Below are 14,917 nucleotides of genomic sequence, written 5' to 3'. Positions count from 1 at the left end.
TTTTACTGTCCTGAGAAGCTGCAACCTGCTGGAGGCGCCGTTGCTACGGTAACCTGAGGTGACATGAATGATCCCGTTTGTGTTTGTTGACTTGTTTCTGTGTACGTGTGTCGTCATGGAAACGGTGCATCTGACCGAAGCAAGGAAAACACCAAAGGTTGAATTTGATGACAAAATCTTTTAATCCAAAAGAAACAAAGAAGCAGACGAGCGGCTCGCTCTCCTGCACCCCTCCCTCACCTGGTGATCTGGTCTGGTGATCCGGTGATCTGGTCTGGTGATCCCAGGAGAGCTACACTAAAGCATCTGCTCAAGTTCACCAGACGATCGACACATTGACAGAACGATCACATTTTCACCATCAATCACCACCAGGTCACTTCCTGTCACGTTTCCCCGGTGATCAGTATCCACTCAGACACATTGCACCTGCAGGGGACCGGGACCAGGACCGGGACCAGGACCGGCCCAGACTCATGCGGGACCGTGGAGCGTGATGAGAACAGAACAGCAGACAGAGGAAAGGGGGCGGGGCTTAGCTCTATTGATGAAGCAGGGCGGCAGCTCTGTAGCGCCCCCTGCAGTCCCACCTGAAGCCTAATGTTTTGGGTTCCACCCCCAGTTCCAGGCCTTTCTGGTCACCAGCCTGCCCCCCCCCCCTCCAGGGCCTGTGGTTCTCCCCACGCTGACCTGCCGGCCTCCAAAGTTCCAGATAAATTCTGCTCTATGTAGCTGTGTGCGTCATGTGAAGCTAATGCTAACGGTGATGGTTACAGGAAGTTGGGTGCAGCCACACCCCCAGCAGGGCGGGGCATCACTTGGGCACCAGGCCCCGGGGCTGCGGGTACAGAGGGGACTGTGGGCCGGAGCGGCCGGTGCCCGAGGCCGCCGTGCTGGACGCTCGTCCTTTTCTGGGCCGACTGAAAGAATCAAGACAAGAATTAAAGGCGTCCACCTCAGGTGGGGGTGGGGCCAGGAGGCTCCGCCCAGCTGCTCACCCAGAGCTTGGCGTCCTCAGACTGCTCCTGGCGGTGGCGGGTGGCGCCGGCGCCCAGCGCCCACACAGGGCGGACGCATCCACCTCAATCTCGTCCTCATCACGCAGGGCGTCCTCCAGGGCCGCCGCCACCCTGGGGGCCATGGCCGGCTCCTGGTAGTCTCTGGTGGTCCGAGCCGGCAGGTCCAGGACGGTGGACAAGAGGTTCTCTGCCTGGAACAGGATCAGAGGTGAGACCCTGTCCACCCGTCTCTCCCTCTGTCCGCCGTCTCTCCCCCGGCCCGCCGTCTCTCCCTCCGCCCGCCCGTCTCTCCCTCCGCCCGCCCGTCTCTCCCTCGGCCCGCCCGTCTCTCCCGCGGCCCGCCCGTCTCTCCCTCGGCCCGCCCGTCTCTCCTCGGCCCGCCCGTCTCTCCCTCCGCCCGCCCGTCTCTCCCTCCGCCCGCCGTCTCTCCCTCCGCCCGCCCGTCTCTCCCTCGGCCCGCCCGTCTCTCCCTCCGCCCGCCGTCTCTCCCTCGGTCCGCCCGTCTCTCCCTCCGCCCGCCTCTCCCTCCGCCCGCCGTCTCTCCCTCCGCCCGCCGTCTCTCCCTCGGCCCGCCCGTCTCTCCTCGGTCCGCCCGTCTCTCCCTCGGTCCGCCCGTCTCTCCCCCGGTCCGCCCGTCTCTCCTCGGCCCGCCCGTCTCTCCCTCCGCCGCCCGTCTCTCCCTCGGCCCGCCCGTCTCTCCCCCTGTCCGCCCGTCTCTCCCTCGGTCCGCCCGTCTCTCCCTCCGCCCGCCCGTCTCTCCCTCGCCCGCCCGTCTCTCCCTCCGCCCGCCCGTCTCTCCCCCTGTCCGCCCGTCTCTCCCTCTGCCCACCCGCCCGTCTCTCCCTCCGCCCACCCGTCTCTCCCTCGGTCCACCCGTCTCTCCCTCTGTCCGCCCGTCTCTCCCTCGGCCCGCCCGTCTCTCCCTCGGCCCGCCCGTCTCTCCCTCGGTCCGCCCGTCTCTCCCTCGGTCCACCCGTCTCTCCCTCGGTCCTTACTCTGTATCTGGGGTCCGAGCTGGACGTCAAGGCCACGAGGACGCGTTGACAGACGGGCCTCTTGTAGCCACTAGCAGACACGGGTCTGGTCATGTGATGGTCACTGGGGGGTTGGTGGTACAAAGTCGCCAGTTTATGGTTGCTCTGGGTTTGAAGTGACATCATTCCAGGATGGACAACTTACTCGTCCACACGTGCGATGGGCTTGAGCTTCCAGGTTTCGTCCTCCTCGTCCCAGAAAGCTCGGTTTAGTGTTCTGTTCTTCACCTCAAAGGGAATAAAGTTCTCAATGATCAGGTGCCTGAAACACAAACACACGACCCACTGAGGAAGGTTCTGTTGACCCATCAACAAGGTTTCAGGGTTCAAGAGTCTGAGCAGACCCACTTCAGTTTCAGGTCTCTGGTTAGCTCATTCTGGTTCTGTTCCAGGTCCTGCCGCTCTTTGCTGTGAGCCTCCTGGATGTCCTGAAGCTCCGCCTTCACAGCTTGAAGCTTCGCAAACAGCTTCAAGATGACGTGTTTAAATTAAAATAAAGGATGTAAAAAGTAGGTAAACATGTTATCATGCAGCAAACAGCTAACAGCTAACAGTGAACAGCTAACAGTGAACAGCTAACAGCTAACTGTGAACAGCTAACAGTGAACAGCTAACTTGAACAGCTAACAGTGAACAGCTAACTCTGAACAGCTAACAGTGAACAGCTAACAGTGAACAGCTAACAGCGAACAGCTAACAGTGAACAGCTAACTCTGAACAGCTAGCAGCTAACAGTGAACAGCTAGCAGCTAACAGCTAACAGCTAGCAGCTAGCAGCGGCCACCTTTTTCAGCTTCTTCGTCTTGACGTCCACCTCCTGCTGCAGAGAGCTGTAGGTCTCCTTCAGCTCCAGCGTCTCCTCATCACGACTCTCCATCTGCTGCTGCATCTCACGTTCTCGACATTTCTGGACACAAGACGTTTTAGAGGGGACGGGACTGTGAGGAGCTGCTGGCAGATGCTGGCAGATGTTGGCTGTACCTGTTCAGCGATTTCCTGCCTCTTCAGCTCCAACATCCTCTGCTGCTCGTTGGTGTGGTCCACGATGTTCTTCCCTCCAACCAGGAGTTTACTCTCCATGATCTAGTTGTTGGACAATGGATCAAAGCCAAAGTTGTGGGCTCCATGTGGCTGCTCCAGATGTTACGATACAGAAATGAGCTCACCTGGACTTTGGCTGCGATTTTGTCCCGGGCCTTCCTCTCCCGCCTCAGATCTTCCATCTTCTTCTCCTTCTCCTTCAGCAGACGAGTCTTCTCGTCCGCTACCAGACTGTGATCTTCCATGATGGCCTTTCTTTCTCTCTCCAGCTTCTCCTGCTGCTCCCGCCAGTAGTCTCCGTCTTCATCCTCCTCCTCTGTGTCTCCGTCCTCATCTGGATCCTCTCCATTGCCGCCTGGGCCGCCCTTCCTCCGGTGCCTCCTCTTCTTCTTCTTCTTCTGCAGCAGAGCCTTCAGCCCCGCTATCTCCTCCTGGTACTTCCTGAGTGTGGCGTCCTTCGGGTCCTCGTTAATTCTTGGCTTGTTCTTGATGTTCTTGGCCCTGTTGGCGTAACGCAGCGTTGTCAACGTCTCCTCCACGTTGTAGGAGGCGGGGCCGATGTTGGCGACCATGACGGTGCGGGCGTTGCCCCCCAGAGAGTCCTGGAGCAGCCGGGTGAGCTTGGAGTCCCGGTAGGGGATGTGGGTGCTCTTGCCGTCCACCAGAGCGGAGATGACGTTCCCCAGGGCGGAGAGCGACAGGTTGATCTTGGTGGCCTCTTTCAGCCGCTCGCCCTGAGCGCCGGTCTTGCTCTGGCGTTCGCTCCCGGCCAAATCCACCAGGTTGAGTTTGCCCACTCGGATGTGGTCCTCCCCGTCCGGGCCCAGCTCGCTGCACTCCACGGTGATGAGGAAGATGGCGTGGGACCGCGAGCTGTGCTCGTTCATGTTGGTGGCTCCAACCGAGCGATTCTGGTTTCCAACGTTCATGACGTTCTCGATCTCCTGCACGTTCCTGGGGACGATGGACAGGAGGTCCGGGACGTACACGCCCGTGTCGGGTCTCTCCCGGAGCTCCAGCCGCCGTGACTGGTCTTCAGAGAGCAAGTCCCGGACCTCCTCCTGGTAAATCTCGAGATAGGCGGCTCTCACCAGGTACTGCTGGTTCTGGGAGCGGGAGATGTGAGTGAAGATGTGCTCGAAGGAGTTTGGGATCACCCCCCTCCTCTCCGGGTCGTGTCTCACGCCTTCCATCGTGTACGTTTTACCTGTGCCCGTTTGTCCGTAAGCAAAAATGGTCCCATTGAAGCCCAGGAGAACAGAATCCACCAGGGGCCGGAAGGACTCGTCGTACAGATCGATCTGTTTGGAGTTCCAGTCGTAGACGGAATCAAAGGTGAAGACTTTGGAGAGTTCGCTGGCAGCCGCTTCCCTCGAGTTTCTCACAATGATTTGACCCAATTTGACGTCAACTGAAACGACCTTGTCGTAGTTCGCCGCCAGCTCCTTTTTGTTCATGGGGCGACATCGGACCACGACCTTGACCGACTCGGAACTTTTACTCCGGGACATGTTGGCTGCTACCGTCCTGGCTTTAGGGCGGGTCCAGGTTCTGGAGCAGTGCACGTCCACCGATCACCTCATCGGGCGCTGCTGGACAACACAGAGACGGTAGTCAAGGAAACGCGTCCCCACGTGGATCAAAGCTGCATCCGCGGCTCGATCCCGGGTCAAATCATTCCGATCACCAGATCAGGTCTACTGATCCCTGGGAGGGAAGTTCAGCATTAAAGCAAATAAACAAGGTCTAAAAGGTTAAATTTAGAATATAAAATGTTAAATATAGAACATAAAATGTTAAATAAAGGACATTACAGAGAGACAATTGTCCAATGTTCTCCATCCCATCAGTAGGAGGATTTGGGAATTCTGCACAACAAGCTTGGAAATAGCGGTCCAAAGTTTCAGAACCAGCCTGGTTCTGGTCATTAAAAGGACCTTTAATTCCATCTTCACAGTTTGGGTTTCGTTGAACGAACAAAGATTAAAGAAGATTAGAATTTGGGAAACTCGCAGACTGAATTAAGCCAATTAAGAGCAGATTAGGTCCCCGCAGGCGACCGAGTGTCGGTTGCATGTTCGGCGACAGTGTTTTTACAGGAGCAGATCAAATCAAAAGGTTACAGACTGGGTAAGAATCCCCGTCGGTGCCTCAGAGGTCCAACAGACCGGCCTGGCAACCACCAACACGGGTAACCTACGCGACGAGTCTGTTAGCATCACCTGGCTAACGCTGGTAGCAGGCGTAAATGCTGGTCCACAACATCTGACAAAACAAAGTTTATCGCCTACGACTCATGTCCCACACGAGACAAACGAGACTCACCGCAAACGCACCGGAAAGACCTTAAAGGTGGAACGCTGACTGCTGTTGCGGGAGAATAAAACTCCTGGTTACTAACCGCCGGTTAGCTTTCCGCGCTGCTAACCGACCCCTCAATAAGGAGCGCTGCTATTGGCTCGTCGCGGTGACGTCACTAACTAGCTCCACACTTTCAACTGTACGGTGTCAATTTATTTTTTCATTATTTTCATGTAGTTTGATTGTTCTTAAATGTCGCGATAATTTGCCATATTTCTGATATCTGTGTTCATCTTATAAAAGGATGCATTAAAAGCCAATTGTTATTGTGATGTGAGAGGAACGATGGAGACCAAACGTGAACAAAAAGCACCTTAATGTGTTAAAAGGGACCTGATTTAGCACGAAGGCTAACTGCATGTAGCAATGCAAATGCTTTCTTCTGTTTCCTCTGTCAGCACCAGCTCGCCGGGATCCGACCCACCGTGGATGTCATGAAGCCAACAGGACACGTGGTACTAAAATATAATACTTTGTTTTCATTGATTTAATCTGCTGTTGAAGAATCTTGTGATTTAGCCTGAAAGTTCCTACGGTGGCAGCACTGAGCCTGACGGTGCAGTTTTGACTGTGGCCAGATCATTGCTCCGTATCCCCAAAGACGGTGTCCAGGAGGACACGCTGGCGACCCAGTATAAACTGGACACTGTTATCGGCCGATTCTTCAGAAACCACTCAATTTATTCTGGAAAACACATCAACCCTCAGGTCATACACGTCATGTGCACGTCATCCCTGAAAAGTAAAGTGTTCATAGGAGGATTTCAAGGGTGTAGAAAAAGGGAGGAAGAGAAGCTGCACTGGGATGCTCCAGGGTTCAGCCGGGCGAGCAGAACTGGGCTTCTACCGATTCAAGTTCAGCTAAGACAGAAAGTGTTTGTGCAGCCGTTCTGCTGCTCCGCTCAGAGTTCAGGAGCTCCACGGCTGAGGCCTGCAGACGCACTCACACATGGCGCCGCCGGACACTTCAGCCACATCCGAAGCAAATCAGCCCGACTGGTCTGTCTTCAGAGTTCCTCTCTGACTCTGAGGTTTCCAGGTGTGTCCATGCCAAAGAAGGATGACGGGAGACCCTGGACGTCCCGCTGTCGTTTCACAAAGGCAGAGAAGGAAGAGACACAGTTTCCGATGAAATGGTCCGCTTTCCCCAAGATGTAGAGGTCCATCTGGGCCAACTCAGGCCGCAGGCTGACGACCTTCACCTGAAACCAGAGACAGACGTGTCAGTGTCCCGGAGACGGGTCGAACAGGTGGCATCGGGTACACAGGTAACCTATACCAGCTAACTAACTGACTGAAAGTTGCTAAGATTGGTCCATGTTCACCTCTGACCAGATTAAACCTCAGAGCAAAAATCAAATAGTTTCACACTGAACACTGAGATGGGTGCAGCCGGCTGCATCGTGCACGTGTTGCTAAGCAACTGATGAGGTGTGTTAGCGGAGCTCTCATGCTGATGCTAGCTGGGCCCTGAGCTGGTAGTCGGAAGGTTGGCTGCAGCCTTTTGGAGGCCAAATGAGGCCACAGTCACAAAACTCCTAAAGAAAGAACTCAAAAGATCAGACCCAGATGCATCAAACCAGGAAGCTAAAGAAGCCCTACCAAAGACTTGAGAACATACAGACCCACCTTCCCGTTGAAGAGCTGTTCTATGTCCCCACTGTGGGACTCGGAGTCGGTGGCGATGTAGACGGAGCGGGCGGACGTCTTCTTCACCCACACCTTCACAGCTCTGAGGATCTCCCCAAGATCAGGGAGACACATGGTGGCGGTGAGGGGTAACGCCGTCTGCCGCTCGTAGCCAACACACTGGGGCGAAGCCATGAAATGAGGCCCCATGTCGCCACTGTCCAACATTCCACAGGCGGTTTGCTGAAGAGGAAACACGGCGAGAATGACGAGGTCTGTTTCTACAGCCAGTCAAGCAGCTCCAGGAAACCTGTGGCGTCTCAGGATACCAAAGCACCAGAGCGGTGCTGCCCACCCTCGAGGGGGACTTCCTTCACACCTCCTTCAAACCTTCTGAAACCTTCACAGTAACTTTGAGCTGGAGGTTCGAGTGAACCCGAGTCCAGAGGAGTCGTTTCCTCCGATGTCACATCCATTCTTCACTGCTCTGACTGTTTCTGGCCGGCTGTTTGTCCTCAGGGTGGACGTGAACAAGGACGTGATGCCTTCTCGAGTGATTTGAAAGTAGGTTAAAGGAGAACGCTTAAAATCTAAATATTCCAGACCAGAAGGAGGTGTCTCAAACCCAACAAGTTCTTTAACTGTCTCCATGGAAACCTCACACACAATAGTGGCTGTGTACAACACACAGGAGTTGTGATAAACCAATAAAATAAAGGGTTGCACACGTTTCCAAAATTGAAGAGAAATATTAGAATAGGATCAAAAGGGCCGTCTCACCCAGTCGCTGCCAATTCTCAGGTGGATGCCAACGTAGGGTCTGACGAGCAGCTTCTCGATGTGCCCGTCGCCCTCCTCCACCATCTTTTCTGACCACACCATGTAGCGCTGCAGGCCCACGTGCTCTTCTGAGACAGGAAACTGTGCCGGAGCCCCAGGAAGCACCAGAACAGGGTGCTGAGAAGGTGGGAACCTGAGGAGACCAGGAGAGAGCAAAGGCTTCATCAAGCCAGAACCCTTCTGAGTGCCGTCTGATCTGCAGATACACTCACTTCTTCATCCACTGAGGTTGGTAGTAAGCACTGAAATAAATACCACCAAACAAGACAGACTCGTCAAAGTCCACATTAACATAGTCCCAGAATGGACCAAATGGGTTACCATCCTGAAAACGGTGCAAAACAGTTTGAATGGCAGGAGACGCACACACAGTTCAAAAGAGAAAGACGGGACGGTTCAAACCAGGCTGGGACTCACCTTCATCGGACAGCTTTTCTTATCAGCGGTTCGCTGGGCAGCCGTCTCGAAGCAGTAGGCTCTCCTCTGTCCTGCCGGCCAGTATCGGGGAGCCAGCGTCTCCATGAAGTCCTCCAGACTGACCACTCGGTGGTAGGCTGACAAGGCCTCCAGCTGGAAGAAGTCCCTGTAGGGAATATGGACCTAAAGAGAACAAAGCAAAGGTGCCAGCGGCCGTTTGCTCTCGTGGCCGTACGTAAATGAACGTGTACAGGATTCAAACCGAGTCGGCGTCTGACCACGCAAAGGTCTCAGCAGGTCTACATTCACCCTTTCACACTGCTCCAATCATGAGAGAATAACGGCTCACACACACGAGATGCAGCTTCAGGTGAGATTCTGGGGTCAGAGTCTTGCTCAAGGGCACTGTAGTATGCAGGGATCCAGATCGGGGCTCTAGCAGCTGAGCCACGCCACGTCTCGCCACGTGTATCTCAAGGTTGTTATAGATAAAAGACCCGTCAACACATCTATATGTGTTATATGACTTCACCTACGTTGGTATAAGGAGGCACGTGGTGGCGATACACTATCCAGGGGGGCACCGCCAGGGTTCGGTTCAGCATCTTAGCAAATGCCAGAGATCCCAGGAAGTGATCTGCTTGGTTCCCAAAGCGACCTGGATGAGAGAAACAAGCACTTGACTTGACTTTAAGATTGTAAAAATACCTGAAATGTCTTTAGTTTCAGAGAAATCAACAAGGTTGGTGAACATTTCTGTGCACGGTAACATGAAGCAAAGCAACATTTAGGACTGATTCCGTCTGGTCCTCTCTTTAGCGGGGGTGGGGGGGGGCACCTCCACAGGGGGGTGAGTTGCCAGTTCACTGCAGGGCCCGATGTGAGCATTTGTGGGTTTGGTACCTTGCTCAAGGACACCTCGGCAGTGCTCTGGTGGTGCTGCCTGTCCTGGCAGGACCAGTCTTCACACTGGGGCTCGAACCGAGAACCCTCTTCTCAGCCTCGTCCCCGACAGACTGAGCTGCCTCCTAATACTGATTTGTACAACTTAAAGGAGTCAAGTTTATCGATTAGTGGGTTAAACTGCAACAAGAGAATCGACCCCTAAAGATGACCATAAATCATGGCATCAACATTAAATACAAATGTGTACATGTTTTACCATTTGCTGATAACATCAGGTTCTTAGACCAGGTTCTCCTAAATCCATCTATTTTTTTCTTGAGCGTGCATTAGATACTATATTCACTTACAAAATGTATTCTAACTACATATCACTCCAATTGAAGAAATCAACGTGGGAAATAGAGGGAGCCGCAAAGGATTGTGGGTATTGGAGTGTTTTCGCCGGGTCTACGCAAGACGCCGGCCTGTGTTCTAGTATTTCTCTTTACATGTTAAAAACACAGCAAAAACGTGCAGTGTCGTTCACTGCCGCACTGGTTCAGGCGAGCGTCTCGGAGGAAAGGGTGAGATTGAGATTTGGGAGCAAAATCAAGGACATCGGATCTGTAGTTGAGAGTTAATCTGGGGTATTACGAATAAATTACATTTGTCATCCTAAAACTGTTTCTTGCTGTTCGTATAGGGTCATTTGAAACGACGAACGTAACACAAAAAATAACCCCTAAAGGACAAAACTTTGTTACAGGTATAACAGCAAAACAAACATTGTGAAATAAAAAGCGTTAAATACCCATGCAGGGACAGTACAGCACATAGCCGTTCTGGTCCCACCGCAGCCCGTTGTTGAAGCTTTGACACAAGTGGAGAAAAACTAAAAGGTATAAACAGATCACCATCACAAAGTTGTCCCGAGCCAGCACAACCGCCATGGCTGTTTATTTCTCATCTCCCATGATGCTCCGCGCTGGCGGCGGCTTCTTCGTCTGCTCTTGTTCTGTTGTTTATGGTCGAGCGCTTGTCTCGCTGCCCCCTGGTGGAGGGAGGTGGTTACTGCAGCCCCAACATGGCATCAACAGTGCGTTACGTTGTACTGAACTATTTGGCATTACGGTCTTGGAAAGATCTATACTGCCCATTTGTAACTTTTCGTTTTGAATTCGTGAGTTCTGCAGAAAAACAGGGAAGATTCAGACTAGATGTTATTTTATTTTCATCAGAGCAAAACGTCATCTTGTCGTTACTGTTTAAAACCAAAAGTCTGGAAATTTCCTGATCAGTTTAACATGTTAAAAAACTAAACCAAACAAAGACAAGAAACGCGTGTCGCTCATTAGATTGCATAAGTTTGGCGTTATCTGGGCTCCACCCTTCAGTCTTATCAACCTGCCGCAGAAACACCAGCTGCTGCTGAGCTGATAGCGGCGTTGCCATGGAGACGCCACCGTCAGCTGAGAGACGCTCCAGAGTCACGCCATGACGCGACAAACACGCAGTGATGGAACCCAACGCCCTCCGGTGTCTGAAGGCGTTCAGCCACATCAACAGTCTCAACACGTAAAGGCCCATGACGTCAGAATGGTACATGTCGCGGATCACGTGACTTTTAAATTTATTTTCATTCTGTTAACTTGTGTTGTACTTAACTTTTCTGTTGTACTGGGACGGAGGGGAGAAACCGCCTGGTTATACTGGGTCTAGGAATATTAATGTTTTTAGCCACTGATTCTGAATCTGCTGGTTTGTAGATTTTTTTATTTTATCTTTGTGTTTCGTTTTGGAGCAACTAGGATACAGATCATACAGATGTAAAAACCCTAATGAATAAAACATGTGACTTCAGAAAGAACTTTCACGGTGGGAATTTCCAATCAGTCAGAACCTTAAAACAGAATTCACAAAAACAGTTCCAGGGAAGAAATGTTTTAATATTAAAGAAGAAACATAAATTAAGAAAGTTAATTTATTTCTAATCCTAACAGTGTTAAATATTTATAAAAGGTTTTGACTTTTTTAAACTCGGACTATTCAGATCTCTAGAATTTATGTTAAGAGTTTTTTTTAATATTTGACCGTTTGGAAGTGTTTTAAAGCTTAAATAAAAGATATGATTGAGCTAAACTGAAACTTAAATATTCAGAATATTTAGCGCTGAACTCTCCTTAATAACCGTGTAATTAATTACAAGCGATTAAGCAAAATTATGGTCTGTCTGAAATGTTCCTCTCTTGTGATGAATCAGTCCTGACTGTAATTTACAGATTTAAGTTCAAACTAAATAATAATGACTATAATAAAACAGGAACAATCATCATTTCTGATGGATTATTGTAAAGGTTTGAATTGGTTTCCTTAGCAGAATAAAAGTATTGCACAATAATCAGCCGCGGATTCAGAGTTTAACCGACTTTAACACATTATTATGAACATCAGTTTAAATCCGCAGTTGGAAAATAAATTGATTTAAATGTTACTGAAGCTTTTAGGGCCGAGAACGTGAAATATTCGGCTCTGTTTCCACTTTCACTGAGCCAAAATCACGTTTTTAACTTCCCATCATCGTGAAAACGAAGGCATGTGAAGTGTGTGTGTGTTGTTTGTGTGTGTGTGTGCGTGTGTGTGCGTGCGTGCGTGCTGGGCTATGAGGAAGCGAGCCGTGTGCCCTGGAAGTGATTCCCACCCTAACCCCTCCTCTACAGAGGGACTCGGGTGGGACGAGGAGCCGCAGGACCACCAACCTTCAGCATGTCGGACCAACCACATGATGCTGGTGAAGAGGAGGAGGAGGAGGAGGAGGAAGGCTCCCATTAGCCATCTAAACCCTTAAAAGAAAGAAACGTTTTTATGAAACAGTTTAATAGAACATGGATGACGATAAACTGCTCTCTGCTCCGCGTGCGTGTGAAGTAACTTTAAATAAAAGAGTATTTGATTACCGGAAGCTTCCCTCCGACCACAACATTATTCCCCGTGTTTGTTGATGATTTCATAGATATACGAGAACAAATTAAAGTCAAAGCGTTAAAATTAAAGATTTATAAAAAAAATAAAACCGCTTCAAATGGATGTGACGTCACAGACCTTTCCGTGAAGGAATGTTTTATGAGCCAAATGTGCAGCTGTGTTAGAAAGTGGACATGGAACTGGGAGAACTGGCTGCAGCCCAGTTCGCTGTCCCCCCACGGATGAAAAAAAAGTTTGTGAAAGTGGCCTGACGTCACACTCCCACAATGCTTACCGCCCCATAACTGCTGCAGCCTGAGGGGAGCCACACACACTCGGGCCGCGAGTCTCTCCCAAATATTCCGGGAAAGTCGGGAAAAGTTGGAAAAGCAGCGGCCTTCGGCGGCAGAGCGCGCGGGGGCGGCGTGGGTCTCCTCCCGCGGTGGTTCGAGCTCCGGGTCGGGATGGAAGCTCCGCGGGACTCCATGTGAAGCGGACTAATGCGGCGCTGGAAACTTTTTGGTGGGTTCACTGTTTTTTTCTTCTGTGTGTGTGTATAGAATGTGGCTTCGCGTGCCGCCGCGTGCACGTGACGTCTTTTTATCTAACTTTGAACGGGCCCGACGTTTCTGACGCATCGGCGTGCGCGAGGCTCGGGTGGTCGTAAACATGTCGGTGCTGTCGGAGCCGCTTCTGACGTGTTGTTGTGGCCGCGTGCAGCCGAACCGCGCGAGTTCTGCGGGCTGTCGATGCGCGTGACGTCTGATTACCTTCGAAGCGAGATCCGATGTTTGATCAAGTGGCACGCGGCTGCGGGGGGGGGGGGGGGGGGGGGTCACCCGTGTCTGCGTGTGTGTGTGTGCGCGCGTGCATGTTGTTTTCTGTTAGTGCATCACGCGGGTCAACTCTATGATCTGTGATGTTTCCCCAAAAAGCAGCGTTTCGTGTGAACGCGCACGCGGCCTTGGAACCCATGTTGCGTGGGGGTTGTTCACGCGCGCGTGCGTGAGTGTGAGAGAGCGCTTTCCTTTGGAAGCGGGTAAATAACAAGCGAGACCCCCACCTACAGGGCGCCGGGGTCACGCTGCTGATGCACTTGCTGTTAGGAGAAGAAGTTCAGGTTAAGTTTTCCTTTTATCTTTTGACTCTTAAATTCAAGTTTTCCTTTTATCTTTTTACTCTTAAGTTTAAGTTTTCCTTTTATCTTTTTACTCTTAAGTTCAAGTTTTCTTTTTCTTTTTACTCTTAAGTTCAAGTTTTCCTTTTATCTGTTTACTATTAAGTTCAAGTTTTCCTTTTATCTTTTTACTCTTAAGTTCAAGTTTTCCTTTTATCTCTTTACTCTTAAGTTTAAGTTTTCCTTTTATCTTTTTACTATTAAGTTCAAGTTTTCCTTTATCTCTTTACCTTAAGTTTAAGTTTTCCTTTTATCTTTTTACTATTAAGTTCAAGTTTTCCTTTTATCTCTTTACTCTTAAGTTTAAGTTTTCCTTTTATCTTTTTACTATTAAGTTCAAGTTTTCCTTTTATCTTTTTTTACTCTTAAGTTCAAGTTTTCCTTTTATCTTTTTACTCTTAAGTTCAAGTTTTCCTTTTATCTCTTTACTCTTAAGTTTAAGTTTTCCTTTTATCTTTTTACTATTAAGTTCAAGTTTTCCTTTTATCTCTTTACTCTTAAGTTTAAGTTTTCCTTTTATCTTTTTACTCTTAAGTTCAAGTTTTCCTTTTATCTCTTTTACTCTTAAGTTCAAGTTTTCCTTTTATCTTTTACTCTTAAATTCAAGTTTTCCCTTTTGCTGCATTTTTCTAGTAAAAGATTATGATTGATGATATATTTTTCTGATCAAAACGAGACAAAAAGACAAAAGCTGCTTTTAGCTCCAAGAGGAAAAATCCTTTATTTTTTTCCCTTAAATTGTTCCAACTTTGCTTTGATCAACGTTTCCAATGTTCCTCATCAAAGAATAAATGAAAACTAAAAACTTCCCATTTACGCACATAAACGTGATTTATGTGTCATAATGAGAATTATAAAATAAACATGAATAAAATAAATAAAATATAGAAATGATGCTGTCCTCCCCCCTGTCCTCCCTCCCTGTCCTCCTCCCTGTCCTCCTCCCTCCCTGTCCTCCCTCCCTGTCCTCCTCCCTGTCCTCCCCCCTGTCCTCCCTCCCTGTCCTCCCCCCTGTCCTCCTCCCTGTCCTCCCCCCTGTCCCCCTCCCTGTCCTCCCTCCCTGTCCTCCTCCTTTCCTCCTCCTCCCCCTTTCCTCCCTCCCTGTCCTCCTCCCCTGTCCTCCTCCCTGTCCTCCCTCCCTGTCCTCCTCCTTCCTCCTCCTCCCCCCTGTCCCCCTCCCTGTCCTCCTCCCCCTGTCCTCCTCCCCCTGTCCCCCCCTCCCTGTCCTCCTCCCCTGTCCTCCTCCCTGTCCTCCTCCCCTGTCCTCCTCCCCCCTGTCCTCCCTCCCTGTCCTCCTCCCCCATCCTCCTCTTCCTGTCCTCCTCCTTTCCTCCTCCTCCCCTGTCCTCCTCCCCCTGTCCTCCTCCCCCCCTCCTCCCCCTTCCTCCCTCCCTGTCCTCCTCCCCCATCCTCCTCTTCCTGTCCTCCTCCTTTCCTCCTCCTCCCCTGTCCCCTCCTCCTCCCTGTCCTCCTCCCCTGTCCTCCTCCCCCATCCTCCTCTTCCTGTCCTCCTCCTTTCCTCCTCCTCCCCCTGTCCCCCTCCCTGTCCTCCT

The 14,917-nt window shown here is 50.9% G+C and overlaps 2 protein-coding genes across 15 annotated transcripts; both read right to left on the bottom strand.

Annotated features, from left to right (window-relative positions):
• Positions 1-158: 158 nt before the first annotated feature.
• kif3b (kinesin family member 3B) lies at positions 159-5,907 on the bottom strand. 6 transcript variants are annotated; one of them, XM_057040011.1, is made up of 9 exons: positions 5,420-5,907; positions 3,220-4,801; positions 3,035-3,136; positions 2,838-2,960; positions 2,402-2,520; positions 2,199-2,315; positions 2,015-2,117; positions 999-1,210; positions 159-920 (listed from the first exon to the last, which is right to left on the bottom strand). In XM_057040011.1, the coding sequence occupies exons 2-9, from the start codon at positions 4,603-4,605 to the stop codon at positions 815-817; spliced, it is 2,268 nt and encodes a 755-aa protein (XP_056895991.1). In that variant the 5' UTR covers positions 4,606-4,801; positions 5,420-5,907; the 3' UTR covers positions 159-814. The 6 variants fall into 6 exon arrangements, with proteins under 6 accessions (XP_056895991.1, XP_056895995.1, XP_056895992.1 ...); XM_057040015.1 differs by having other exon boundaries at positions 3,220-4,686; XM_057040012.1 differs by having other exon boundaries at positions 3,220-4,683.
• A 208-nt stretch (positions 5,908-6,115) lies between these two features.
• On the bottom strand, positions 6,116-12,924 carry pofut1 (protein O-fucosyltransferase 1). Of its 9 annotated transcripts, none has more exons than XM_057040019.1 (9): positions 12,483-12,913; positions 11,983-12,059; positions 10,038-10,118; positions 8,878-8,999; positions 8,342-8,524; positions 8,137-8,249; positions 7,865-8,057; positions 7,085-7,327; positions 6,116-6,657 (listed from the first exon to the last, which is right to left on the bottom strand). In XM_057040019.1, exons 1-9 carry the CDS (start codon positions 12,488-12,490, stop codon positions 6,463-6,465), a joined length of 1,215 nt encoding a protein of 404 aa, XP_056895999.1. In that variant the 5' UTR covers positions 12,491-12,913; the 3' UTR covers positions 6,116-6,462. The 9 variants fall into 9 exon arrangements, with proteins under 9 accessions (XP_056895999.1, XP_056896001.1, XP_056896000.1 ...); XM_057040021.1 differs by having other exon boundaries at positions 11,983-12,066; positions 12,181-12,911; XM_057040020.1 differs by having other exon boundaries at positions 11,983-12,066; positions 12,483-12,911.
• Positions 12,925-14,917: the final 1,993 nt, after the last annotated feature.

Source organism: Takifugu flavidus, chromosome 8, assembly GCF_003711565.1.
Source record: "Takifugu flavidus isolate HTHZ2018 chromosome 8, ASM371156v2, whole genome shotgun sequence".
In the NCBI taxonomy this organism is placed as follows: domain Eukaryota; kingdom Metazoa; phylum Chordata; class Actinopteri; order Tetraodontiformes; family Tetraodontidae; genus Takifugu; species Takifugu flavidus.
This window is presented reverse-complemented; position numbering and strand designations above follow the sequence as displayed.

What these genes read in the sequence shown, in the direction of transcription:
- kif3b (XM_057040011.1), bottom strand. Translation starts at nt 4,605, where the DNA reads ATGTCCCGGAGTAAAAGTTCCGAGTCGGTCAAGGTCGTGGTCCGATGT. An exon ending in ACCAGAGACCTGAAACTGAA is followed by an intron (nt 2,316 to 2,401) that starts GTGGGTCTGCTC and finishes TTTGTGTTTCAG; the next exon opens with GCACCTGATCATTGAGAACT. An exon ending in CTGAGGACGCCAAGCTCTGG is followed by an intron (nt 921 to 998) that starts GTGAGCAGCTGG and finishes TGATTCTTTCAG; the next exon opens with TCGGCCCAGAAAAGGACGAG.
- pofut1 (XM_057040019.1), bottom strand. An exon ending in ACGTGCCTCCTTATACCAAC is followed by an intron (nt 8,525 to 8,877) that starts GTAGGTGAAGTC and finishes TGTTCTCTTTAG; the next exon opens with GTCCATATTCCCTACAGGGA. An exon ending in CAACCTCAGTGGATGAAGAA is followed by an intron (nt 8,058 to 8,136) that starts GTGAGTGTATCT and finishes TGGTCTCCTCAG; the next exon opens with GTTCCCACCTTCTCAGCACC.